At 39.0% G+C, this 26,935-nt stretch overlaps 1 protein-coding gene across 5 annotated transcripts in view; it reads left to right on the forward strand.

Annotated features, from left to right (window-relative positions):
* Nucleotides 1-24,303, forward strand: part of KCNC2 (potassium voltage-gated channel subfamily C member 2) — a 104,461-nt gene extending 80,158 nt beyond the window's left edge. The window contains exons 2-5 of one of the 5 annotated variants that reach the window (XM_075080787.1): nucleotides 13,770-14,700; nucleotides 17,118-17,285; nucleotides 22,055-22,149; nucleotides 23,176-23,261. In XM_075080787.1, the coding sequence (XP_074936888.1) occupies nucleotides 13,770-14,700; nucleotides 17,118-17,285; nucleotides 22,055-22,116 (1,161 nt within the window). In that variant the 3' untranslated portion in view covers nucleotides 22,117-22,149; nucleotides 23,176-23,261. Of the gene's footprint in view, nucleotides 1-13,769; nucleotides 14,701-17,117; nucleotides 17,286-21,204 lie in introns of all 5 variants that reach the window. The other 4 variants (XM_075080785.1, XM_075080783.1, XM_075080786.1 and 1 more) reach the window with 4 other exon arrangements.
* The last annotated feature ends 2,632 nt before the right edge of the window (nucleotides 24,304-26,935 follow it).

The raw sequence follows: 26,935 nt of genomic DNA on the forward strand, positions 1-26,935 counted from the left end.
TTGGATTTGGAAATATTCATGGGGCCAGAGGGCTGGAGGAGCCTCTTGGGTCTTTGAGTCCAGTTCCCTGTTATCACAGGCACAGTGTCATATAATCCCTCTCATAAACTTGTGTAATCTTTTTCATATGCTTAAACATGCTTCTCCCAGGATCTAGAGGAGGGACTTGAACTATCTTTCATCTCAGTTCAGGTGTCTGTTTTGAACAGGGCAGGAAGGAAATCTGAACATCACACTTTGTGAGTATCCTAATAAATGTCTCACTGGTGGCTTTTCTCCTTCTTATGTTCCCTTTCTCAGTTCAGTTGAACTGCCACCTTTGTATCCCTGGAGACAGGGGTAAATGGGATTTTAATGTATTAAAAGCTGCAAATAAGCTACATATAGTTTTTTACCTATCTTTAGGAAACCCTTCAACAAGATTCTGGGCAGCTGGTTGACCAATGCAATTTTTTTGCACCACGAAGCCAAAAGATATGTCTGAAAAAATAACGTATATGAATTAGTCTTGTCTGGAGTGATATGCTCAGTTCCTGAGAGTCCAGATAAGCCTAGCTGACTACTGTTGCAATGAATAATTCACTGTCTCTAAATTTAGCTTTGATCTATGTGATTGTGTTGTGAGCTTGAAGCATACTCACATACATCATGCACAGGAGCTTTAACAGCCTTACCCTTCCCCCTCTCATAAAAACACCCTTCTGACCTCAAACTCTTCTCCAAGTGCCTCACTCTTTCAGCTGTACCAAGGCGTTAGGGGACACAGTTCGTGAATTCAGGTATCTCAAATTTTGGGTTTTGGGGTTTTTTTTAATATTAAAAGACTTTTCAGAGGCTCCTGTGAGATCATGGAGGAATTCCAAGGACGCTGTCTTGTCTGGCCTAGGAAAAGGTTAAAGCTGAGATACCGTTTTTATTTTATACGCTATCCAGTGATTTGCTTATAGAAAGGCATAAATCTTCCTCTGAAGAGGTTTTCATTTGATATTTGTTTAACTAAGGTCAGCATTTATCCTATGCTCCCTTCCACTTTCCTGGTATCCAGCTGATGTGGGGAGGAAGCTTTCAGCCTCAAAGTGAGGCCAGGATTGAAGGAAGAATTAATGTTTTTCATTAGACCAGGAATTTGGTTGGAAAAAGCAGATGAGGTTGCTGCAGGCACGTGTGCTCTTCAGATTCAAATATGAAAATCACAGAAACCACACAGGGAGAGTATACTGGCATAAAAATCCTGATGAGGTGGTGAGTGGAAGCAGAATATACCTGAGAGTGGCTGAAGCAGGAGACCATGGGGTGGTATCAGCGCTGGAGCAGAAGGGAGATGCTTATGGAGATGGGGAAGAAGAAAGTGGTTGTGATTTACGTCAGAGAAGAAGTGCTTGAAGATCCTCCCCTCCAGAAATGTACCACATATGATACCTATACCAGGGAGGTAGAAAGATCCAGAGATTGAGGCTAGGAGGGAAAGAGGGTTGGCTGAGCAAACAGCCTGGGACGAAGAGCCAGGGTAGCATGTGAAGTGAAGGCTGAGGTTGGAGGAGGACCCTGGAAGAGGGGATGTGCATCAACTCTGGGGAGAGAACTACGTATGAAAATAAGGTGTGATTGAAGATACAGGACATGGATATACAAATAAGGTAAGAACAAGTTGTTCAGAAGAAGAGAAGTGGGAAGTCTGGGATCCAACTGTAAACCTGAGGAGTAGAGCTGGGGTTGAGAAAGGGAGTGAAGGACAGGGAAGAGACAGTACCAGGGCAGGGGCGCTCTGGAGACTCAAATGCAGAAAGGAGCAAGCTATAGACACATGGGAAAAAAACAAATCTACACTCTCAAGAGGCTTTTCATGTCAGAACCACAGAGCTTGGGACTATTGAGTCTTGGCACTGTGTGCTCTACTGTGATTCAATTAAACTACTCCTGGTTTTGGCTACGCTACTACTGCATGTGGCAGAGGAGTTTTGTCTACTGGATTGCAACTGTGACAGTTCCTGTAACAAGCCTTAGGTTGAAGTTTCTGGGTTCATAATTTGCTTTTATTAAGTCTAGAATAATAAGCTCATCATTAAGACGACCATACCAAGCAACTAAGATTTAGGTAATTCCATAGTCAAGGTAGCCTATTCATTATGTTTTTTATTTCCCATAACTAATTCGCAATTAAAAAGCGGGTACCAGTTAATATCAACTGTATTCTATTACTGTGGTGTAGGTATGAAAAATTAAACAAATTCTGCTTAATCAGTATAAGGAAAGAAAGAGCTCCCAGTCAAAAGAGACCTGGTAATCAGCTGTTTGAAGGCTCTGCATACACTTTTCAGTATCTTGGTAATGGCTCCATCCCTTCAATTTTTAAGAAGTAGTTTGGTAATTTCTATCCCAGCACTTGCAGTAGAAGTCCTATTCTGTTATTATGTTGTACAAGAAAGACACAGGCCTGGAAAACTGTAAATAATTCCAGTTTGTTTTGATTAGATTTGGGATGGCAAAAAAAGGTTACATGGTTTGGTTATAATACTTCTCTGGTGAAAGCTAAGATGGGCTCTGTTCTAAATCTTGGTGTCAAGCCTCGAAGTCTTGAAGTTGTCTAAATTTGCCCAAGTGTAATTTTAAATTAGGCCATCAGACTTGTTTTGAGTGAGAGAAAAAGTAGACATAAATGAGCCTGAGTGCTTAAGTGAGACAGAGATATTAGGGCTGATGTTTCTGCAATTTTAATGGACATGAGGTTTATGTACTAGGCAAACTACATTATAATAGAATTTTCATGAATTTGTCTTCTTAAGAATTTATCTTTTTTTTTTTTTTTCCCCTCTGTTTGTCTCCATGGGTATGAAAGTCTGCTAATAATAAATAATATTATACCAAAGATTTTTTTTTTCCAGTTTTGACCCATTGAGCCAAATGAAACATTTTCACAATAAATCAAGTGCAGAAAGAAAGATACTGCCTGTGTAGTATTTCAAGTTGCCGGGTCCCAGAACCTAATCTCTGCTGTAATTGTGTGAACAGCGGGTAGTCTAGGGAAGGGAAACAGCATACAGAGAGGCTAATTCAACTCAGCACATAAATTTTGGATTGGCTGATATGGGTCCTTCAAAATCTGCCTTCTCCAGCCCTTCAGAGAATTTTAGCTTCTTTTTGGAAGATGCTCTTTCAGTAATAAGAAGCCTCTGAATGTCTGAAACCAGACCCAGAATATGGACCGAGTATTCCTCTTTTTCTCACCTTTGTCTTGACTCCAGGAAGAGCATCCATTGCATTTTTGCAGCCACTAGAAATATTTTGCCTGTTTGAGTGCATAGATTTATAGCAATGTTTAATGAGTGAGTGGCAGTGGTTTGCTTATCCGGCTGTGTAACCGTGCAGACCTTTTCAATTAAGCAAGGTCAAAGTGAGTTTTGAAAGTGAGTCTTGCTGGTGCCTTTTTAAAAAATGATTGCTTGAATATAAATGCCAAGTCTAGTTAAAAAAATCAGCACAGCTGGCTGTAAAACCTAAAACATTGCTGCAGTAGTCACAGCTCAGAAAGATCACAAATGAAACAAGCTTGATAAATTCAAGTGGATGGGAAAAGAAAGTTTCTGGAGGCAGCATAATCACTTTTCAAGAAGTTCTGCTGAGTCTTCAGGAGATAAAAAAACAGGCAGTGGGATATATGTTTTGTGTCGGTATGACCTGTTTCACTTAGCTGCTCAATGGGCCAACAAAGTCAGATGGTTTTGATTTGCCTAGTGGGAAATGGCACTGGCCATTTAGGAAATTAGTAACTTACTTGGATGTGAGGCAACCAGGGATGGAGTACAAGGGAGTGTCCTGTGCAGCAGCTCAGTCCTGTCCCAGGGACTCCCACTGCGTGAAGTGTGGCCCCACCACTGAAACAAATTGTCACATCTTCCTTCCAGTTGTTCAGCAGAGACAGTTTTCCATGCTGAGCAGTAGAACATGTTTCTCTATGAGGGTAGGCTTGTAAATCAGTTTTAAATCCTCTGGGAAGATATATGGCACTTAAATGCAATTAAAATACAGCATAATTTATAACTCTGTTTTCTTTATGATCTGCTTTAAAATGCAGATGTGTCTAAGATTTGTTGAGTCAGATATGTATCTGGGTCAAACTGGTGTCAGACTGCTGATTTACCTGACAGCTGAGTTAGAGAGGCTTAATTGTGGACCTGGATTTCTGAACACGAAAAGAGGCGTTCATAACCTTCTTATTTGTGCTCCAGCTGGTAATGAAAGACAACTGTTTTGTAAAACTATAACAAATGGGAAAAGAATGAGCAAGCAAGAGAATGTTTATGTTCCCATTACTACGTACAGATGGTAGCCAGTCTGAGCTGTAAATACTCCCTCACTATAAATCTATGCGTAGCATATTACTTATAGGCTGTTCTTAAACAGTATATCAATAAAAGCATATTGATGTATAGATTTTTTCATTCAACTATGACTATGCATAGAATTGTAGCAGCAGAATGTTAACCGTTAAATTGAATGCCAAATAATGTTAGCAGGAGTGAGTACAAATGAGGAAGAACTGTACTGAGGATTTGAAGAGAGTAGACTTACCTTTCACAGGGTGAAAATGAAAATATTGACAAGAGCTCTACAAACTGTGGCTTGATGTTGGTTGAAAAATTATAATGGCCAGAGTGTCCCAGTTAGGATGCTAAGGTTGAGCTCTTAAATCTTTATGTACACATTTTAAAAACAGTTTAATGCTGACATTCCACCTTATCCCCACGAAAGAGGATGAGTTACAGATTTTTAGAGACATTAAATTGGTCTTAGTGCCTGATACTTCATGTATCATGTTTTTGTTTTTCCCTTGAAGATTTATTTAAAATGTTGTGTCTGTATCCATTCCTTAGTCTTTGGAGAGTGATAATGGGAGAGATTATGATTTATGAGTGATGAAGCAAACCGATAGTATATTTGCCTTGATTTTATATTTTAAATGCCAGTAGTTTGGTTAGTAGTTACTGATGGTATTTGTTTTCTTACTCAGTATACCTAGATGCAATGCACTGAAAATGCGCAAACCCATAAAAACATATGTGCCTTTTCCTTTTTTATTTTGCGTGAAATGATAATTTTCCAATGGGAGTTTATAGCTAAGGAAGAATAGCAACTTTGAGAAATAGAGTCATGCAGAAACTGATGATCTGTTTGGTGAGATGTTTGAGGTTGTGTAAAATGAAGGTTAATATTTAAATTTCACCCCAGAGAACATTAAAACGTACAGAGAGGGTAAGGTCGTCACAAGAGCTCCTTCTGAAATCACATTATGATTTTAGGAGTCTTCTGATAGCCAGATGAAATTAAACAGAGGGAAAACTCTATCGTGTTAAAATCAGAAATGAGGACAATCTATCAAATCTAAACCCAGAGACAGCTCTCTTTAAAGCTGGAATTGGTATCCAATTCTGTTATTTCATTCCGATGTTAGTTGCTACTCATTAGAGTGAAGCATGCCTTGTACTTTACAAACGCAGTTTCTTTTCTGCTTAAATAACATCCGTAGTCGAGTCATATTTTCATTGAACACCCAAATCCCTCAAATTTATTGGAACTTTTATGGGATTTTTTTAAGACTTTATATGACTAAGCAGCTATAAAACTAGATTAAAAAATCAGCGTCACAAGTTACTTGTGGCCGATTGGAAACCGTACGTGACGTTGGCTTTGTTCCCTGTTTGACTGGGTCTCACTGCTACAGAATTAGGGGGATTCCACAAAGTAACCGGGGGTTTTAATTCCTGGAAGAATAAAAAAGGCTTGTGGAGAATATTACAGGAGAAATATATGGAAGATTTACAGGAGCAAAGACTTTTTTTTTTCCCTGAACCTTGAGAGAAAAAAGGTCAATATCAGATTATAATGTTTATGATGAGAATATTTAGTTGTGGTATAACCACTTATAACGATCTTATTCTAAGAAATAGTGTTGATCAGTGAATCTTACAGTACATATGAAGAAAAATTGTAAAATACAGTTTTGTAGTGAATAGATCTGACTAAATTTTTGCAGTCAATGAGATTGGATGTGTTTAATGCATAGGTTAGCTTACTTCTTGTGGTCAGAAGTTTAGGAGGAGGAAGAAATTGAGTCAGTTATTTCTTAAAATAATTTGTAACATATTCTGAACTATGAAAGGATGAGTCTTAAACTAACAAATGTGAACAGGCATCACTGGAAATAATTTTTAAATCTCCAAAGTATGGAAATTTACTATTGATTTTTCAAAATGAGTATGATGTTAAAAAATACTTTCAAGTACTTTGTTATCCAACAGAAAAGTTACTCTGTCTTGAGGGTTCTGTTTAGCACGAATGATCTGGTGGGAAAGCCAAGAACTCGACTGTGGAAACTCCTCCACTCTTGTTTTGGTCAGGAAAAGTTAAGTCATTCTGTAAATTTACATCTGGTGTAACGAAAGCAGGGTTTTGGTTTCAATAGTGAGCAAGCCATCAAAGATGGTTTCTTCAAGAAATAAAACACAACCTCTTTTCTGTGATGGTCTCCCTATAGCTGTGGTTTTAGTCTACTAAGTGTGGTGGAGAGGATTATTGGGTTTTTAAAATTATTTTAAATTCCAGCAACATGCATGTATCAAGCCTCATAATGTGCTTGTGAATATATTTATTTAAAGTAACATTGTCATCTTTTTTCTTTAAAGGCAATTCTGCACCTGCATTAGAGAATATTAAATGTTGTATTTCCAAGGGTTTATTAAATATTCAGTAGTTTTCTTTTTCTGTATTCAAGTGTGTCAAGGGCAAGCCTTCTAAGCCCTGGAATAAAACTCAGATGAACTAACCGAACCTTAAAAGCTGCTATTGAATACTGATGATAGAAAATATACATTACACAGTGAGGGGAGTTGAAGGAGGAGGTGTTGAGATCCAACCCCAGAATGAATTGTATCCAGACAGGATACAGGCTCTTTCTGGGAAAATACTGAAATACTGTGAGAGATTTTATTCAAAACTTAACTATGAAACAAGAAGTGTGACTGTGACTACCAACAATTAGCTGTGTGTTAACCTCTTCACTGACTATGACCTGTCCATCTTGGAATACTAAATAAAGTGTAGAAATAGCCTGTTTTAAGGGTGTGGGATGAACAGACAAAGCATATCTTAAATATGGAGTAGTATGAGTCTGATTTTATGAATACGAATAAGCCACCTGAGTGTGAGGATCAATTTCTAGCTCTGTTTCTGTTTTGTTTGGGCTGTGTCTAAGCTGGTAAACCTTAGAATGACTGAATTCAGGTCCTGGCTCCATCACAGGGTGATGACAAGTTATGCAATCAGTGCCATGTCTGGGTTTGCGTTGAAAAGGAAACTTGGGCAGGTGTGTTAGATCTGAGCCACAGCATCCTCTGACCAGGTGCTTTTTCCTACTGTGGAATCCAGACGTGGCCTATGAGGCTGTTGTCAGGTCATCTCCAGACATGATTTTGAAAGTGACCTTATTTTTTCAAGGCACTTTAGGAGCTATGTGCGAGGCAAAACATGACATTGGATGCACAGAAGTTCTGATAATCCACATGCTCCTCAACTTACAGTCCTAGAATTAGTTGTCATTTTTGAAATTGCTTTAAACTCTGAGCAACTCAGTTCCCCATGAGACACTGAATTCAGAATAGGAATCATACAATTTTCTGCTTCCAATGAGTTATCTGCAGGCATCTGACACTCATGTTAGATTTATGTGCTTCATTAAAAATCAAGTTGTAGATGTATAATCCCCTTAGTGTGAGCATTAGTAGAACTCAGCATCAGAGCTTGGCTGGTGATCCCATCAACTAGAGAAGCTGGGAGCTGGAATCTGTACCAACGTTGTCTGAAGTGTGATGCCGACACACATGAACAAAAATGGGTGCACACTGCCTTCAGAATGTGAGCAGGGGGAATCAGCAGCCTACTGAGAGCTTTAACTACTTAATGAGGAATCTTCTGCTTGCTGTGTATTACATACTGAACATTTTTGTAACTTTGAACTGCTCTCTTCTGGCAAAAACGGACTGACCTTTTTATTAATTCAATTTGTATTCATTTCAATTTTGAAAAAGTCTGGTTTGGTGGCCCTAGAGTGTCTGTACCACCATTCTCTCACTTAGAAAATGTTGTCCCTCAGGGCAAAAAAGAAAACCTAAATGAAGAAAGATAATTTTATCTTATCCATTAAGACAAACAAGAAACAACTATTTTAAAAAAACTTTTAGGAAATGAGAAAAGGATCCTGATTATTTGGATCATATTTGAAAATTTTTCGTCAACTTCTTTCCAAAGAGTTTCAAGCCATATGCTCCAACGACAATATATGGTTTAAAAAAGGGGGTCGCTGAAGCTGTTTTACTCCATACCGAGGCTGAATTTGTCTTGCAACTATCCAAAACCTAAGCTTTCAGAACTTCTCACAGTGAAAGGTTGCTAAGGATTCAAACAAAAATTTGTATCTTGCTGTGACCTTTCTGAAATGATGATCAGGCTAACTCCTTTTAGATTTGTGTGTTTCATTGAAAAAAAAAACCAAACAACAAACCAAAAGTTGTGTGTGGTACCCCAATTTTTGTGGACATTAGCAGGACTGAGGAATACAGCTTGGTTGGCCCCATCCACCAGAGAATCTGGGAGTTTGGATCTGTACCAACTTTGTCTGAAATGTGGTTCTTGCCCACATGAACAAAAATGGATGTGTTTTTAGAGGCTCATTACCCTCAAAATGAGGAAAGATGGATGAAGCAGAAGGAAAGCATAAAGTGAGGATAGCACATGACAATTTCATTTCTTTCATTACAACTGTGAAAAACATGCTGGAGTCTTTTCAGCACATTGCCTAGTATTATGTAATGTAATACTAAGGAAATATCTTTGTTAATGTAAAGTAAATCCCTAAGCATTCTTATTTGATAAAATGTTCCTTCCTGCACTGGCCATTGCATTTTCTTCTTGCATGTTCTCTGAACCCTCTGACTATTGCGATAACATTGTAGGTCTTTTTGTGTCTGAGGTTTCATCACAGTAAGTGCTGTGCAAGCTCACCCAGAATGTTCTGATCCAAGGAGTTTACAGTTTAAAACAAAATGCAACAAGAGATAAAAGGAATGAATGTTTTTGCTCAAAAAGTGATGCATATGCTATTGTGTGCATGGTGGAATGTGTACATCTTGTTGTTTTACATTGCTATGAACGGAAACTGGGATTATCAACAAATCTGTCACCACATTAATAGTTTTCTCTTGCCTTTGTTTATCCTAACCTCTGAAAGATGATTGCCTTTAGGATAACAGAGTAGGATACTCAGCGGATTTTGGAAATGACTGAATGTTTTTTTTCCTTTAAGGACAATAAAGCGCCATTGAATGTAGGTGCAAAGTCAAAAATTTCGATCTGCTTTGCCAAGTGCCAAATTCCAAGTGCACTGTGGCCTTTCACAGTGTCAGTGTTGAGCAAAACAGTAATAAGTAGTTTGTCAGGCAGTTCTACCTGTGGTTAATCCCTTGGTATTCAATGTTTTTTATAAAGGATCTGAACCAGAATGGACTCTCTTTCTGAAATTCAGCCCAGAAACAGGTGCTAATTATTTACATACTATTAGATTCAGTGCACTGTTGAATGCCCACTTAATCCTTATTGTATCTGAATTGTTGGTAAATTTTAGTTTGGTAAGGTTGAATGTAATTTTCTGTTCTTTTCAGACAAAAAATGTTCACAGTTGTCTGAAATCACCAAATTGTTGCTGTTAAAGAAGTTGCCCAATATTTTATCTATTAAAAGTGCTCAGTGAGCTTGCAAGCTACAGTGCTGACTTAGCTCCAGTGATCCTCAACCTCCACAAATTTGTTTGCTTTCCCCTCCTTCACTCTGTAGGAAGGTTCTGGAGGATGCTCTAGTAGCCTCCCAAGGGTCATTCTTAGCCCACCAGTGGCTTAGAGTCTGATAAATTCTCTATCCATGTTATGGAGATATTTTGCAAAGATCTACTGAGATTAATTCACTTAGGTTATATAAATCTGTTTGTATTTGCTGCCTCTAGTTGTCTAACACAAGACTAAGGCTTTTCTGTGAATGTTGGTGTCAGGTGCCAGGAATAAATGAGGTATGAACTTGCAGGAATTTTGTAGTTGTGCTGGTTTTTCCTGGGGTAGAGTTAGTTTTCTTCATAATAGCTAGTAAAAGGCTATGATTTGGTTCATAGTTTTCATAGTACAGGCCTGTTTTAGTTACTGCTGAGCAGTGCTTACACAGAGTCAAGGCCTTTTCTGCCTCTCACCCCACCCCACCAGCAAGTAGGCTGGGGGTGCACAAGAAGCTGGGAGGGGGCACAGCTGGGACAGCTGACCCCGACTGACCAAAGGGATATTTCACACCATATGACGTCATGCATGGGGCAAGAAGAAGGAATATGGGGATGTTTGGAGTGATGGCATTTGTCTTCCCAAGTAACTGTTAGTGTGATGGAGCCCTGCTTTCCTGGAGATGGGTGAGCACCTGCCTGCCCATGGGAAGTGGTGAATGAATTCCTTGTTTTGCTTTGCTTGTGTGTGCGGCTTTTGCTTTACCTATTAAACTGTCTTTATCTCAACCCATGAGTTTTCTCATTTTTACTCTTCCAGTTGTCTCCCCCATCCTTCTGTGTGGGGGAGCGAGCGAGCAGCTGGGTGGTGCATAGTTGCCAGATGGGGTTAAACCATGACAGTTCTTAAGGCAAAGGCAGAAAAGCCTTTTCGGTAAAAATCAGCCAGACAGCGTAAGATTGCTTGCTTAGCTCGTGACTAGAAGTTCAGACTGGATGATAAGTGTTCAGTTCAGTCCATGAGTCAGTCCTTTCTGAAAGATAACAGATATAGAGTTTTTATAATTGAGGGGCTTGGTAATAACTTTTGTTTCATTGATTGAGGAAAGGAAGCCATAAACAAGCTGCAAATATCTGATAGAGTTAGATATATGGGGTTTTTTTGATAAATAGATGTATCTTGTGAGTCTGAATATAATAAATTTGCCAGGCCTGCATTGCAAATTTAAGCTTGTTTCTCAGAATAAAAGCAGTTTTCTCTACTGGATGTAGAGACAACATTTTCTTGTCTAACTAATGTTCTGTGTTAGAAGAATGCAACCATTCAGTGTTGTACCAGCTCAGATGAACTCCTGTGGCACACAACACTAAATCTGCATGCTAACACTAAATTTAGTGATTGATATCTGAAGTATACAAATTCAGTTCTGCGGCAATGTTGCAGCCTGGATTAAAGTGACCTAACAGAGGCATTCTTGCTGATGGCTGCTGTTCTGTCTCCATTGTTACCAGATTTCTTTCAATGAGATTCAAGATTTTGGTGTGGTAACATAGCAGCATCCTGCTGCCACATTTTCTATTGCCTGCACCTCTGGAACCCGGACTGTAAGCTGCCCTTTCCAGTGGGGTGGTAGTAGAGATTCTGATAGAGTCATAGAGTCACAGAATGCTTTGCGTGGGAAGGGACTGTTAAAGGCCATCTAGTCCAACCGCCCTGCAGTGAGCAGCAACATCTCTAACTAGATGTGGTTGCTCAGAGCCTGTCCAACCTGACCTTGAATGTTTCCAGGGATGGGACCTCCACTACCTCTCTGGGAAACCCATTCCAGTGCTTCACCACCCTCACTGTAAAAAATTTTTTTCCTTATATCCAGTGTAATCCTACCCTCCTTTAATTTAAAACCATTGCACCTTGTCCTGTCACCCCAGGCCTTGCTAAAGAGACTGCCCCTATCTTTCCTATAGTCCCCTTTAAGTACTGGAAGACCGCAATAACATCCCCCATATATTATGGTACTTTAACATACCACTGGAGGTGGCTTACAAATGAGAAATAATTCTGTATACTGACTCCAAATGTTCTATCAGTAATAAAATTTGTATACATATACACACCTATATATGCTATACTATAAATAATAGTATGTATAAGTTTTATGTATGCATACTTTCATATACATTCTATTTTACACCTATACTAAGAGATGTATATGTATAAAAATATGTATATTTTTATTTTTAATCAACAAACGAAGTCCCAAAGAAAGATTTAAACAGTGAGCTTTTGAACATATAGGAGATGATTGATCTTTATGCACATTGTGTATACATTAAAACTACAGCTTGAACTTTGCCTGCAGAGCATTTTCTACTGTTTTTCCTACTTGCTTGGCTTCCTTAAGGTACTCAGTTTCAGATTGGGAATTAATGGATTGTAAGTAGTATTAAAGGGAACATAAAATACCTTATTTACTAAAATAAATAATATTAAAAAGGATGAAAAGCCTGCCTCAAACTCTGAGACCCCTATCATGTATTTTTGTTTTACATTCAAGTAACAGTTTAAAATTAGAAAAACCTGAAGCCAAAAGAGTTAGTAATTTGCTGCCATTTTGAAAGAAATGTGTTTCTTTCTTGATATTATGCAGTGGTAAAATTTCAAGCTGCTAGATATGGAAGGAAGCACATAGGCACTAGGTATTTTCACAAACCTGTTTAGGCATCTTTTTGTCTTTTTGGGCCCCTAACACCTTCAAAAATCTTCAGGTCTTCAGAGGGTTTTTTTCAGGATAATATTGGCTATAAAATGTCTAGTAAGCTGAAAATCCAGAATAACAAGCACACTGATAACACGTTAGAAATCCTGGCTCAGGGAGGGATTTAAACACAGCGTCTATTCATGTACCACACCATTGCTGTTGGAGTGCTAGCATGGTGGTAATGTATTGTCACTTAAAAGAAGTTAACCATTGTAGCAAAGGAACAACTGGCTCAAAACACCTTTTCATTTGGCACATTTTACTGGGTGTAAGAAAGTTTATCTCCCCCCTCCAGCTGTTTGGCTCAGTGTTAATTTGTATGAGATCGTGTCCTGGATGTTCTCTTTTCTTCAATGCTTGACTGTGATGACTGAATTGAAGATCAGGCAGTAAATATTTTTTAAGTCCTTAACAATCATCTGTGAGGGCTGTCTGCAGGTTATTTAACTGTATTTTATCTATTCATGTGCCGCTACTAGAATGGAATTTGTATTTCCGTGTTTGTTCAGATTGTCCTGGATTGGTAACTTTGATAGCAGGGTTGTGGATTCTAACATACTGGCAAAGCTCTGCCACCACAGTGAGAGAGGTTCTGCTAGGTTTGCTCTTAGTCCTGCCTAAGGGTATGAGTGCTGGATAACTGTGAACATAACAGGCTGTGCAACCAACTATACCTGTAATATGGAAGGCCTTTTCAGTAAAGATCCTGTGTTTGTGAATCACTGAAAATCCAAAGGAAACACAGTGTTTGGATCTGTTCCTAGGACCCTTCAGGCCAGGTGTGAATCACTGAACCGTAATCTCAAAATTATTAGGGTCAGCCCAGTTTTCCACTATGCGAGAGGTGGACAGCCTCAAATCTTGCTGTGGTTGGTGTGCATGGGAGTTGTTTGTAAAGTACCTTGACAACTGAATGGAATTCAGATGGTTTAGCACAGCTTAAAGAATTTTTTGCTACTTCCTGAATGAGTTGCAGCCTCCCATGGTGTCCATCAACAAGACTTTTCCTGCTCTTGGACTCCTGGCCTATGTGTGAGAGCTGTGTGCTGCTCTCTTCTGGCCTAGATGCAAAGTTTTATGCATACAAATTTGTGAATCATTTAGGAATGAATCAGTAAAAGATTCAGAATGATCACTGACATTGTTAGCATTAATGTGAAGAGCTGTGTGGTTCTGATGTTTCTTTTCCCTCTTTGTTTCAGTTCATCGCCTTTGCCTCTTTATTCTTCATCCTAGTTTCAATCACGACCTTTTGTCTGGAAACACATGAGGCTTTCAATACTATTATAAACAAAACTGAGCAGGTCGTCAATGGGACAGAAGCTGTGCTACAGTATGAAATTGAGACAGATCCTGCCCTGACGTACGTGGAAGGAGTCTGTGTGGTATGGTTTACATTTGAATTTTTAGTACGTGTTGTTTTTTCCCCCAACAAACTTGAATTCATCAAAAACCTCTTGAATATCATTGACTTTGTGGCCATCCTGCCCTTTTACCTAGAAGTGGGCCTGAGTGGGCTCTCTTCCAAAGCTGCTAAAGACGTGCTTGGTTTCCTCAGGGTGGTAAGATTCGTGAGGATCCTGCGAATCTTCAAGCTCACCCGTCACTTTGTGGGCCTCAGGGTGCTGGGCCACACTCTGCGAGCCAGCACCAATGAATTTTTGCTGCTGATAATATTCCTGGCGCTCGGTGTTTTGATATTTGCCACCATGATCTACTACGCAGAGCGGGTGGGAGCCCAGCCTAATGACCCATCAGCAAGTGAGCACACACAGTTCAAAAATATCCCTATCGGCTTCTGGTGGGCTGTAGTCACCATGACCACCCTGGGATATGGGGATATGTATCCACGGACCTGGTCAGGCATGCTGGTGGGAGCCCTGTGTGCTCTGGCAGGGGTGCTCACCATAGCCATGCCCGTGCCTGTGATAGTTAACAATTTTGGGATGTACTACTCTCTGGCCATGGCAAAGCAGAAACTGCCAAGGAAACGGAAGAAGCACATCCCTCCTGCTCCTCAAGCCAGCTCGCCCACCTTCTGCAAGACAGACTTGAACATGGCCTGCAATAGCACACAGGGTGACATCTGCCTGGGCAAGGACAACCAGTTGATGGAGCACAACAGATCATCAGGTAGGACCCCACTGGAAATGCATGTCCTCTGAAAACACTTTATAGACCAGTATGTTTGGTAGGAGTCAGAAAGCAGCCAGTCTTTCTGCCAGGAGAAGATGTAGCTCCCACCCTTCTCCCCTCCAGTGTTTGCGTGTGTCAGTCTCATAGAGGGCAAAATAGGTATAGTGATGTTCCCAAACCTCTATGTAGCTGGTCTATACAGTTTTGCTTGCTCTGTTGAGAATGCTTTCCTGCTGATAATATCAACCTTTTCTTTTGCCTGTTGTTTGTTGCGTCGTGTGGATGTTTCTTGTTTTTCTGCATGACTGTGACTATTTGAGCAGCCACCGTGTCCCACCCTGTTGGACTCCATGGTGTTTTGCCTCAGTGTCTGTCTCTTGTGTCAGCTTTGCCTGTGCCACATCGTGGCCTGTTAAGCAAGATTCTACAAAGAAGCAGTCATTTAAAAGGAGCAGGTGCTTTACATCAAAAGCCCAGCACTCAAAGGAAATAAGAAGAAATTCTCATTCTAGCTTTCTTTCCATTTGGCATTCTGCTTCCCTGGCTAGAAGAACCTCATTCATCTGTGTTAGATGAGACATTGCATGATATTTACTATTAATTGAATGATAATAGCATAGCTTATGTGAAGTTTGTCAAGAAAACTGAAAATGACAGCCCCTAACAACATGATCATTATTAGTGCTGATTTTTGTGATTTATATTACCTTATTTGTTAGAGTTCCAAATGATGGATAAGGAGTATTTTATGCCATTCGCTGTGAAAATGCATATCAAATGACAGCCTCTGCCCCTCCAAGCCACTACCCCATATTCCATATCTCTTCAAATTAAAGAGTAAATTTTACCTCTCAGTGTAATTAAACCAAAATTTTTAGCAGCAAGGATTTTTTTTGTCTGTTTCTTGAATGTATTTATTCGTAAGCCAAGCACAATCTGATTACAAAGCTCACATACCAGTCATTAGACTCCTGTTGGAAAGCTGCCAAAGAACAATAACAGCAAAACCACCCATTACTGGTGTCATTCAATAATTGAAATTTATTTTTTAAAAGAGTCTGGAAGATCAGTCTCTCTGAACAATATCTGTCTTTGGTCTGTTGCTCTGTTACTGAATAGCATTTATGTTCAAAGAAGCTCAGTTTCAGTCTCCAAGTGAGTGTTCACAGACAAAGTTAACACAGCTTTTTGAACATCCTAAATATATTTAAGAGGATGGAAACCTTTGAAAGGACTCGCACTGAGGGTGGAACACAGTTAGTTTTACAGTGCTTTCACTGATACCAGCTTTCAGACAACATCTTTAAAGTGTTAACAGCTTTTTCATGCCGTCAGGTCCTACTAAAGGTGTTCTGGAATGGTGGAGGCTCAGTGTGATCAGAGCAAAGAGACGCTTTTCTGTGTCTGCAGCTTTATTTACAAGGTGCTATAATCCTTGAAGTTAGAGAGAAAGCAGAGAAAGCAGATATGCAAAAAGGAGCCATTTTAAAGAGTTAACTTCCTCTTCAGTAGTGCCACCACTCACATCACGCACTGTAGCTTTATTTCTGGTAGAGAATTCTATTAGAGTCACTAGGAATTCTGTGCAAAACTTCAAGGCTGAATATAACCCTTTGCATTACTATTGCAGAAAAACACGTGCTCAGGTTTAAATGCAAAGGTAAAGATGAAGTCAATAACATGCCATTACCTGTTATGTGCTGTACTGAGCAGAGATTTTTTTCTTGAAGTGTGACCTGAATCTGAAATAGTAGCTAATTTTAAAAGAGAGTCCTCTGGGAGTGCCAAATCAGGAGAGGTAAGAGTTTTGCTGTTTGACAAAATAAACTACAGAGACCAAAGACAGCATTTAATGTTGGGTACTTATGATGACAAGCAGTGCAAGTGTGATAAATATAGAAATGAAAGCTAAGTGTGTTATTAAACAAGTTTTAGTGCCAAATGTTGAAAATTTAACCCTTATGGGGGAGGGGTTGTCTTTAAAATATGCTAAACAACATATTCTAAGCAAAAATTACCAACATGACCTCCTGCTTAGCAAAAAGGATAGCCAAAATAGTAAATAGTTGTTTGAAATACCCAAGGATGACTGTACTCTGAAAAGTTACAGTCCATTATAGGCAAATAACTGAGCCTTGGTTTGATTATTTCTTATTTCATGTCAGTTTAGTATAGCTTTATATGAGATTTAAAAGAAGAACAGGAAAGTCAAAAGATCATTTGTTCTTGAATAAAAATATACTTTTTGCCATTTTGTACTGATTAATGGTTAATTGCAGTCTTGTTTTCTTCTAATGATTTACCTTATAACTATTTTTGAGTGATGGGAATATCCAGCATTCAGCATAAGCTCTTTGTGATGTCTCATTTCCTCATTCATTATTGTCTGTAAATGGGCATGGTGCTTTAACCAGTGTTATCAGGTGAAGACAGTGCAGGAAGTGAGCAGCCACTCTCACCTGGTGAAAGGCTCCCTCCCATCAGACGCTCTAGTACAAGAGACAAAAACAGAAGAGGGGGAACATGTTTCCTACTGACGACAGGTGATTACACGTGTGCTACTGATGGAGGGATCAGGAAAGGTATGGACTTCTTTCATTAGATCATAAAAGGTTACTCAGCAATGTGCTTGTGAAAAGCAATCTTAGAGTAAAATGATGTGCGCAATGCTCTTAGAGGAAAGACTATACTCACAATGTATCTTTTTTTCTTTATTCCTAGTCATTTTATTCCTGCTTTCCTTTTAGAAACATTCATGTCCTTTAGTGTTCACAAAACGTGCTTGATGTTGGACCCTCATTTTCACTTGTGTCTTCATTTGTCTGTTATCTTCAATGGAAAAGCCTGCAATTCAGACCTTGCTCATTTAGCCATTCATCACTCAATACCATTTGTCATTCTAAAAGACCAATTAGTTATTTAATAACTTTGGTCTGCACTTTATAACTTAGTAAAAATTACAGCTGAATAAATTACACTTAAAAGGTTGAAAAGTCAGAAATAAGCAATGTTTTTGTTCTGAACACAACAAAGCATATCATATGAGATGCTGTTTAGATCTCTTTCAAAGAAAAGTTTGAGTTTATAATGCCACAAAATGTTTCCTTTTTGTAATACACCACCGATGCTAGAACGTGACTGTATACCCCAACCAGAATTCAACCACAGTAAACAACATTTGATCTTGCAAGGTGCTAAAAGTGCCTTTCTAGTCTTTCAGCCTCTTCAAATCTGATTACTCACTGTTCAGTAGGATTGGGTTCCCCAGGTGGAGTTTGCAAAACCTTCTGTTGTACGTATCACCTGTGTGACTGACGGTGTGGCTACCCCATCAGGCCACAGCTGGCTTTGGCTGCAAACCTAACCTCAGGGCACAGCCCCAAGATCAGCAATGCCAGTTGTAGTCTTGCCATTTCCTTACATCCAAATTGCTTTGGTTTCTTGGCAAATTATACCATTCCAACAGGTTTCACGTTCCTGAGTGCTGATGTGCAGTTGTTTACTGCAAGAGTTCATGTGCAGTAGCCAAGTGGCACTGGACAGCGTTCTTGGCTTAGTTTTATCTGCTTTTTTTTTTTTTTTTTAATTTATTTTTTAACTTGCTTTCTGAACAGCAAACATAGCTGTCCCAGCCAGCCATAGACCCTAAAGGAATTCTCTTGGGTTATTCTGAAAATGTTCTTTTTACATTTCAAAAGCATGAGGTCAGTGACAGCAGATAGGCAAACAGAATTCAATGTGTATGGTATTTGCAAACAGCATGATTGTCTGTATATTCCAGAGTTTTACATATTCCTATACATAATGTTTAGATTAAATGGGACCTTGTTGCAAACGTTTTTTGTACAGATTTAGGATGCTTTTCACTGACTGTATATCTTGCGTTGTCTTCTCAACAACTAGAATTATTTAAAATATCTCTAATGGTAAGAGTCCAGTCTTTGAGGAGGTCAGGAATATCTGAATAAGGCAGACTGTCATGGCATCTTGCAAGATAAGGTTATTGACTTCTTTTAGGAGTGGTAGTATAAACATTTGAGTGCTGTTTGCTTGGCAGTAACCATAATTAGAACAGATCAGAAATAATAAAAGAAGTTACCCATTAACTACTAAAGACATATTAATATAAAAAGAAAGCATATTTTATACTGGGACCACATGAACACTTTCATTTCAAAACCTAGATTCAAGAGAAAATTGTTTCATAGCTTTCACTAGGAAAATGGGGCTTGAGTTCAGAACTGGCAGTTTCTCAATGAGAAATGTGCTCTTTGACTGGCTCTGATGATAACCATAATCTAGGCTGAAATGTTTTAGCCACTGGCTTTCAATTTTATTTTATACGGAGTAGGGAAGTTAGCTCATAAGCAGAAAACATCTTCAAGTGGCATCCAAATGGTTTTGAATATTTGAATTTAATTCACACATCAAGTCTACTAGTTTTCATTTTGTTTTTTCCCTTTCTTTCTTTTGGTGTATCCTTCTTGTTTGGTTGGTTCCTTGGATGGTTCTTGGTTGTGTTCAATCATAATTTATTCTGACCTTTTTTGCATTAACACCTTATCTCCATCTCTAAGATGATACTGATTCAGAGCTGATCAAAACCCCCACTATAATACCTGCAAAGTACCAATTCTGGATCATGCCTCTATCTTTATTCATCTTGTGTATCTGGTTTTCATTTTTTAGGAGTTCTGTTTTCTTTGTCATCTTTACCATCTTCTGCTATCAGTTCTTTGCTTTTATCATTAGAAAAGTAGCAGGAAAAATATTTTTTAAAAATACCTTCCTAGTTTTCTGTGTAAGAAAGATACCTAATTATTTTGATCTTTTTTTGTAAGCTTTATGTTTACAGGGGAGGTTAAATATGTACACTAGTGTTGTGCTTCCCCTCGATTCCCATTTCAAACATGATTCTTTCTAATCTGTGTAAATACTTACAGAAACTCAGAAACTAGAGGCTGTTTTTGAAATGTATCGAAGTCTGTGAAGCATCACAGTCTAGCCTGCCCTTGCAATCTGGAGATAACGTTGCACAACATTTAGCAGACATGAGGTTATGCATTTGCTTTAAGTATAGCTTTACAGTATGTAATTCTCAGTAGGCAAGAAACAGGGTAATTGTTGTTAGGGGAGGCCCTAAGATATGATTTTTCCTGAAGATGCTAACAACTGTCTGTGAACTGTCTGTTATCTGGAGATCTGGAATTTGAGCCAGTAACTATTTCAATAAGAAAAAAAATATCTGGTGATGTCCTGTGTAATGTTTAGCTGTATTGTCATTGAAATTTTACAGTTTCTGTGGGAAAAATTTCAGTATTTCACTATAAGCAGTTTATACTTGTATGTCTTAACCTGACGAATGCTTAGATGCATACTTGTCTTCAAGGAAACAGGCAGTGCCACTGAAATCAATGGGCCTTCTCATGCTTGCAGTGAAGCATGTATCCATGCACTTGAGGAGAGAGGTCCTGTCCAGCTTCATCTTCGTTGTATTTCCTTGCTGGTATCTTTCTCCAGACCGATGCGCTGATCCTTTTCTTCATAAGTGGGCTTTTTCAGGTGCTATTGAAAATCCTTGAGTATGAAGATAGCGATGCAGTGAATAGCAATGCTTTTCCATCATTTCACAGCATAGCCTCTACAAGGTGGAAACAACCTATACGTAGCAAAAAGTAGGTAGCTAGAGCTCACAGTGTATGTGAACAGAAATGTCTGCAAGTGCAACGTTCCCTCCAAATTGTGAAGCATTATGTGGTTGCCTCATTTAATGATTAATTATTTACTACCTGCTTACGTGGATTAATAACAATTATTTCATTTGGGTCAGCTGGAGAAGGAGCACAAATATAGTGTTTTAAATTTGCCAATCAGGAGGCATTTGCAAATATGTCAAACTCGACTATCTTATTATACTTTAATATTAGATATAAAGTCTTAGGTTTAATATTTCTGAAGATGGACCTTCTTTCTCATATTATTATTCAGTCCTCTGCAGAAGTGTTTTACACATGCTGTAAGCAATTTATCTGGTTTTTGTTTTATTTGTTTTTAAGAAAAATAATCCTGTATTAGGAATTGGGTTTAGCAGAGATCATATAATTCTAACAGTTTTTATAGTCTGTTTTAATGTGGTTTTGATTACACTTAGCCAATATAGCTCACCCAGTAACCCTGTTGGGATCCTTTATCTTGCACTCTCTGCTACCCTGCTGAAGCCAATAGAGCGGCACTGAGTGCAAGATGGGTTGTGGAAGAGCAGGTCAGACCTCTTGTGTGATGGTCTGTGTAATTGTCTGGAAATGAGTAGCTGCATTAATTTGTATATAATTTTATTTATTAGTATCTTCTGGTAGTAATGTGTCTCAGCATTGAGTTCTTTCACAGGCAGATTCCCTCTGAGTCCCAGATAGCTCCTTGGATTACATTACATTGTACTGTTTGTCTTTGTCTATTTTTTTGGCTGAATTCAACTGATGTCTGTGCATTTTCTCATACAAGGCTATGAAAAATCTCGAAGCTTAAACAACATAGCTGGCTTGACAGGCAATGCTCTGCGACTGTCTCCAGTAACATCACCCTACAGCTCACCTTGTCCTCTAAGGCGCTCTCGGTCTCCCATCCCTTCCATCTTGTAAACAGATGGCATCAATCGGCTACATAGTATTAATTCAAATACTGTTTACCACATATTGGAAATAAATGTAGCACTAACCATAGGCTCCACAAATATGGTATAACTCCTGCATGATATAACTGTCAGTAGTAAGAAATGCCACTTGGGTAGCTGAAGATTTTTATCTTGGCTTTTAAAAATTCCTTGAAGTAGCGCTTCTCCATTTATCTACTATATTGTCCTACTTTCATGTGGCAATAAAAGGACAGTTAGTGGATGCCGTTGGCCAGTATATTCAATAAATAAGCATATTTTCAGGGAGATTTACTTAAAATAATGTGCTTCCAACTAATTATCAGTCACTCCATTGAACCTCCATTTCTTGTGACTCTAATCCATTCTGAAGATGTCTGGAATCGTGTCTTGGTTGCACACAATGTGACTTGGGTCTGCTCATTTGCATGGACCATCCTGTCTCCATCACCTGACAAGCAGTGTTGCCGATCACGGAGACCACAGAGGGCTCTGGATGTGTGTTCTCGCATTGTACCATCCCGCTGAAATGAAAGCACTGATAAACTGGTCTGCATGTGGGATTGTTTTTCTTTGTTTAACCTTTTTCCTTTATTTTTTAATGATCTACTTGTTTATAAATGGCTTTATTTTGTGATTAACTTACTTGGGTACTGGATTGCTGTATCAGAGTTCTGAATGTCTCCGGTTGTTTGCACACAGATAACTGCAAAGAGGTTGTCATTACTGGTTACACGCAAGCAGAAGCCAGATCTCTTTCTTAATGGCTTGGGGAAGGCACAAAACATGCAAGAAAGGTAAACGCCATCCAGACTTGCAATTTTAAGCTAGCAAGTGCTGCTTGGTACTGTAGTCATTTCTCTACTCCAGGGTTCTTCAACATTTTCAGAGGCTGAGTACCAAGTAAAATTGAGAAGATTATTGGGGGCTTTTTTGTACTGCTGTCGGGTTTTTGACCAGCCTTATACCTCTGGCTCACGAGCTTCAAAAATTTCTTCAGTCAATGTTTTCTGAGGTGCTTTGTCCTATATGTTGTTTGTCTGTCTGTTTTGCAACCTGTCTCCTGTATTCTCCATCTGTATCCATAAAGCACAGAGTTACTGTTAAAATGCCCCCCTCTTTTAAGGTTAACTAAGGACATTTTTCTCCTTTTCTCTTTTTTTCATATGGACTACACTTATGTGTATAGATACAAATATGTATATTTTTCAAGCGCAAGTTAGTATTGTCTAGACTAACTCATGTGAGCACTCTGAAGATTTTTTGAGTGGGATTTAGTAGCTGCTTTACAGTACTGACCAGTTGCCTATTGCATCAATCTTCCTCCTAGCAACCAGCATTCACTACAGTTTTGAAACTGTATCTCCTCTACTGGCTTTTTCATTCAATATTAACCTCTGTTTATGCAACGGATGCAACAAATGCAATGGCAGATTTGATGTTCTGGGCTGGTGAGGAAAAATTACCCTAAACCATAGAGTTTTAGAACTACATGGGGAAGACCATAACAACACAAATCTTAAGAGATCCTTGAGATTGTTGAATAATCCCTGATTGTCATGTTCTATTTTTTGTTAGGAAAAGAAATATAACTTATTGTCGACCATGTAACATGTTCTTCTGTATATAGCCTAGCCCGGTAGCATGACCTGCATGTCAGAATTCTTGTACAATAATGTATTTATCAAAGCATACATTTCTGATATTTAGAGATGTACATTGATTTAGTTTTGGTAAGATATTGTCAATAGAGAGATAATTGCAAACAGCTTTTAGCAAAGGAATTAATATAATATCTGGTGCTGCTGTTATATTAACTACAGTGTTGTACAGAATTTATCATGGATTTTTGACTGCTGAAAAAGGGACAATGGAATTTAGCCATACCAAGGACTGTACTGGAAAGAGACTGCTGCTGCTGAATGGGCCCTGATAAACAACTCACGCCTTGAGGAGGTCACTGAGACTTTACATGCGAAGTAGAGCTTGTTAAAGAAGATTAAAGACTGCTCATAATTACTGCTGCCAGAGGAAGGGGTGACTAGTCACTGTTGATGAGTCAGCTGTAAATAAAACGTGTGTGCATGGAATATCAGTTTTTATCTATATCAAGGAAAGCTGAATTCAAGTCATCATTGCTAAGGCTCCATGCAAAGACCCACACCCCTGTGTGTATTATTCCTGGTTCCTGCAGTAAGTTGTGCTGTGGATCATACAAAGACACGCACTTAATAATGATAGTGATGTAAACTACATCTGTCTTGACTCCTGTCATAATAATGGTATATTTTGCAAAGGTCACAAATATGAACAGAGTAGGTTTGCATAAGTCCTTGCTTTCTCAGTTTGCCATGACCTATATTTGTATGAATTCTAGTGTACATGCCAAGTCTTAAGTTTACTTTTCACTTTGATAACAGAAATGTGACTGCAGACAGACATCACCAACTTTGTTCACAGCACACAGTCTTCTTTCATTGTTACCTCAAACTATAAGTATTATGAGAAATAAAATTCTGGCAGCAAGACTATTTTGTTTTTTTTTTTTTTTATTCAAAGTGTTGCGAAACCAACATCAATAAGTATAAAAGATGTCTTAAAATTATATCCTACAAATGTATATTTTACATAAAAGAGATATTCTTTGATCAGTTACTTTCTGTGATTTTTGTGGTAAATGGATCTAGTCTATTCTATGTTTATGAGACATTATAGTGCTACGATGTGGTAATTATGTTCTCTCCATCCTATTCAGTGGGAAATTCTCCAGAATCTGTTTTGTCACCCTGGTGTCCCGATTGCAGGGACCTGTCCCAGTTGTGAAACTCTGTATCGTGGAACTTCTGTGAACATGTCAAGGTGCATGCACAATCCTGGTGGAAACCAGTGGAAATGTAATACCTGAATTGGAGAATAAAAGGCAAAAGACCTGGGGAGGAACTTGGAACATATCTTCTGAAGTGGCTCATGCGCTTTCTTTAGCTGTATCGGTCCCCTGCCTGCCACTGGCCATCCCAGTTCTCAAACCAGTCTCCTGGGGTACATGAGGAGCCAATTCAAAGACTAGCATGAGCTGGCTTCTAAAACAATTTAAAATCTTTCTTCTTGTTAATGACCCCATGCCTCATGTGGAAGGTGTTATTGACTAGAAATTATCAGACTCAAGATAGTGTTATTGCATCCTAATGTGAAGTCAACCTAAAAAGGAGGTGATAAATCGTTGCTTAAAACTCCTAATCCAGTATCATATTTGGGGCAACCAGTGAAATCCCTGAATACACAAGCAGAGTGTCTGAGAGGGGTGAGGGAGCTAGTAGAGCTGTATGCATGATCTGAGAGGCTGTTACCACGGTGTTTTGGAAAAGGTGCTGGAATGTAAGAAAGATCCCAGAAAACAGGACCAAGAGGTGTTCAAGTTTTGGAAAATGTGTTACAGCTGCATACCATGAAAACTCAATGTGCTGAGTTTGCCCAAAGCTTAGAAGTTGTCTGTATTCTGACCTGTGAGCAGTATCCATATGAAGAAGACATGTAATGGTTAGCCAGGACAAGGCTGACAGCCAGCTCCAGTCATGCAGGTCCGATGTCTGCCCCCAAGCACCCAAAGAGGGGTGTCTGGCTTTCCTCAGTGCTACATGGGACAGTGAGGAGCCCCAGTTAGGTTGCAGACAAGGTGGTGCATTGTGTTGGGCAAGACTGTAGAAAACACTGACGGCCAGATGGTGTCTGACATCTTCTACTGTCTCTAGATGGTAAGGAGCTTAAGTCTGGATGGATCTCCAGCGGCGCAGGACCTTGAGTCCAGAATATCCTGATTGCAGCTACTTATTTTTCCCCTAGAGAACCAAGTCCATGTTTAAATGCTTTCTTTTAAAGCACATCTGGAGGACAAGCTGATGGTGAGTCCGTTGACCATTCATGTGTCTTGGGACTACAAACTAGATCTCACTGTTCTAAGAGGAAGAGTTGGCTTAACCACCAGTCCTCAAAGACTAGCCCCCTCCTATTCTTCCCTGGCTTCTGGGCCCAAGAAGGGGTGAAAGTGCTTTTTCATGGGAGGTAGCCCACCAAGGTTTAACTTTCTCAGACTGAGGCAGGTTCTGAACCTAGACCGCACTCTTCAGGGTAATGCAGTTCTTATGTCTCAGATACTGTGTAAAGGACGGGCAACACGTTTACATTCACTTCCTTTTTTAGCCATCCTTTAAAAATAAGTAGGTACAATGATCTTCTGTAAAGGGGGTCCTCACAGTGTGATGTGTTTATGCAGAGCAGATCTGCCTGAGCCCCCAGAGGCCTTCAGCCCTGTAGAAGCAAAACTGCACCTGGAGGAAGGAGTTTTGGGTCAATCAGGAAGATGCTCTGTGAGTGGGGGAATCCTAGGGATCAAATACTCGCCAAGGGGTGGTTGTTGGCATTTCTGGGGCTGCTTTAAGAGTCAAAAAACTTATTTAATCCTTGTATAATTAAGACTTGAGGATTAGTCAAAACTAGACAGAGTTAAACCAGCAATGCTTTTAGAAACAATGCATCCATTAAGCCAACTTACAAAAGGTTGTTGCTTGTTCATCTTTTAAACTTGTAGAGTCAAAAATGTCAAAAATGAGCACCTTTTTGAAAGATAAACTAGTGCAACAGAAAGGTTGGTGCAGAGATCAAAAGCTGTGACATATTGTGGAGATGAGCAGATTATGGTACCTTTGGACTCTGAACACGGTTATTGTTCTTATGGGGCCTTATTCAGCACTGAGAAAATGTTGATGTTCCAACAAATTTTGAGACACGATTAGGAGTGTTATAGGTGTGTACTCTAAACCAGTGCCAGAATTGCTAAGAAGCATGCAGCTAATGATAATTAATATAATGCTGTGTGTCAGGGGGCCTTTTCATGTATGAAACAGTTATTGTTCCTAGAACTTCTCTTACAAAAGGTCTGTTTTAAATTAAAACTGTTAAAAGAGAAGGAAATTTGAGGAAGCCTCTGTTCAGATAGGTTACTGAAAACTAGAGGGGGAAGGGACCAATCTGACATGAGCAAACTTGCCAGCATATTTAATGTGAAGATATGAATTTTAAAAGCCATGACTGAATTAACTGTATGAAAGAGGAGGGCATTTTATCATCAGAATAAATCATGCAGAAGTCAGATAAAGGAAATTGGAATGGAAAACTGCTACTAGAAAGAGAAAATGAATATATTAATATGCTGTATTACAAGCAGTGGCTTGAACAATTCCATAATAGAGCCTTTGAATACTGACTGAGTGAGAACAAATTACAAATAAAAAAAAAAAAGCAAAGGTTTCTATCAGGTTAAAGTTATCAGAAATGTTAATATTTTTATAATACATTATTTTCCCCTTGGAAATACTTTTCATTATTTAATTTTTAAAGAGACAAGTTATTTAAGAAATGATTGTTTTTAATAGTCAGGAGTTAGCTCATGAGCAAATACTGAGATGTTAGTGTTGGGTACCTAGCTGGTGCACCATTACCAGCATTTCCTTCCTACTTAACTGAATATCCTTGGGACATGTTGAAATTGCAGACATGTCTGATTCCTGGCCCCAGAGATGCGGATCT

This window comes from Phalacrocorax aristotelis, chromosome 1 (genome assembly GCF_949628215.1).
Source record: "Phalacrocorax aristotelis chromosome 1, bGulAri2.1, whole genome shotgun sequence".
NCBI classification, from domain to species: domain Eukaryota; kingdom Metazoa; phylum Chordata; class Aves; order Suliformes; family Phalacrocoracidae; genus Phalacrocorax; species Phalacrocorax aristotelis.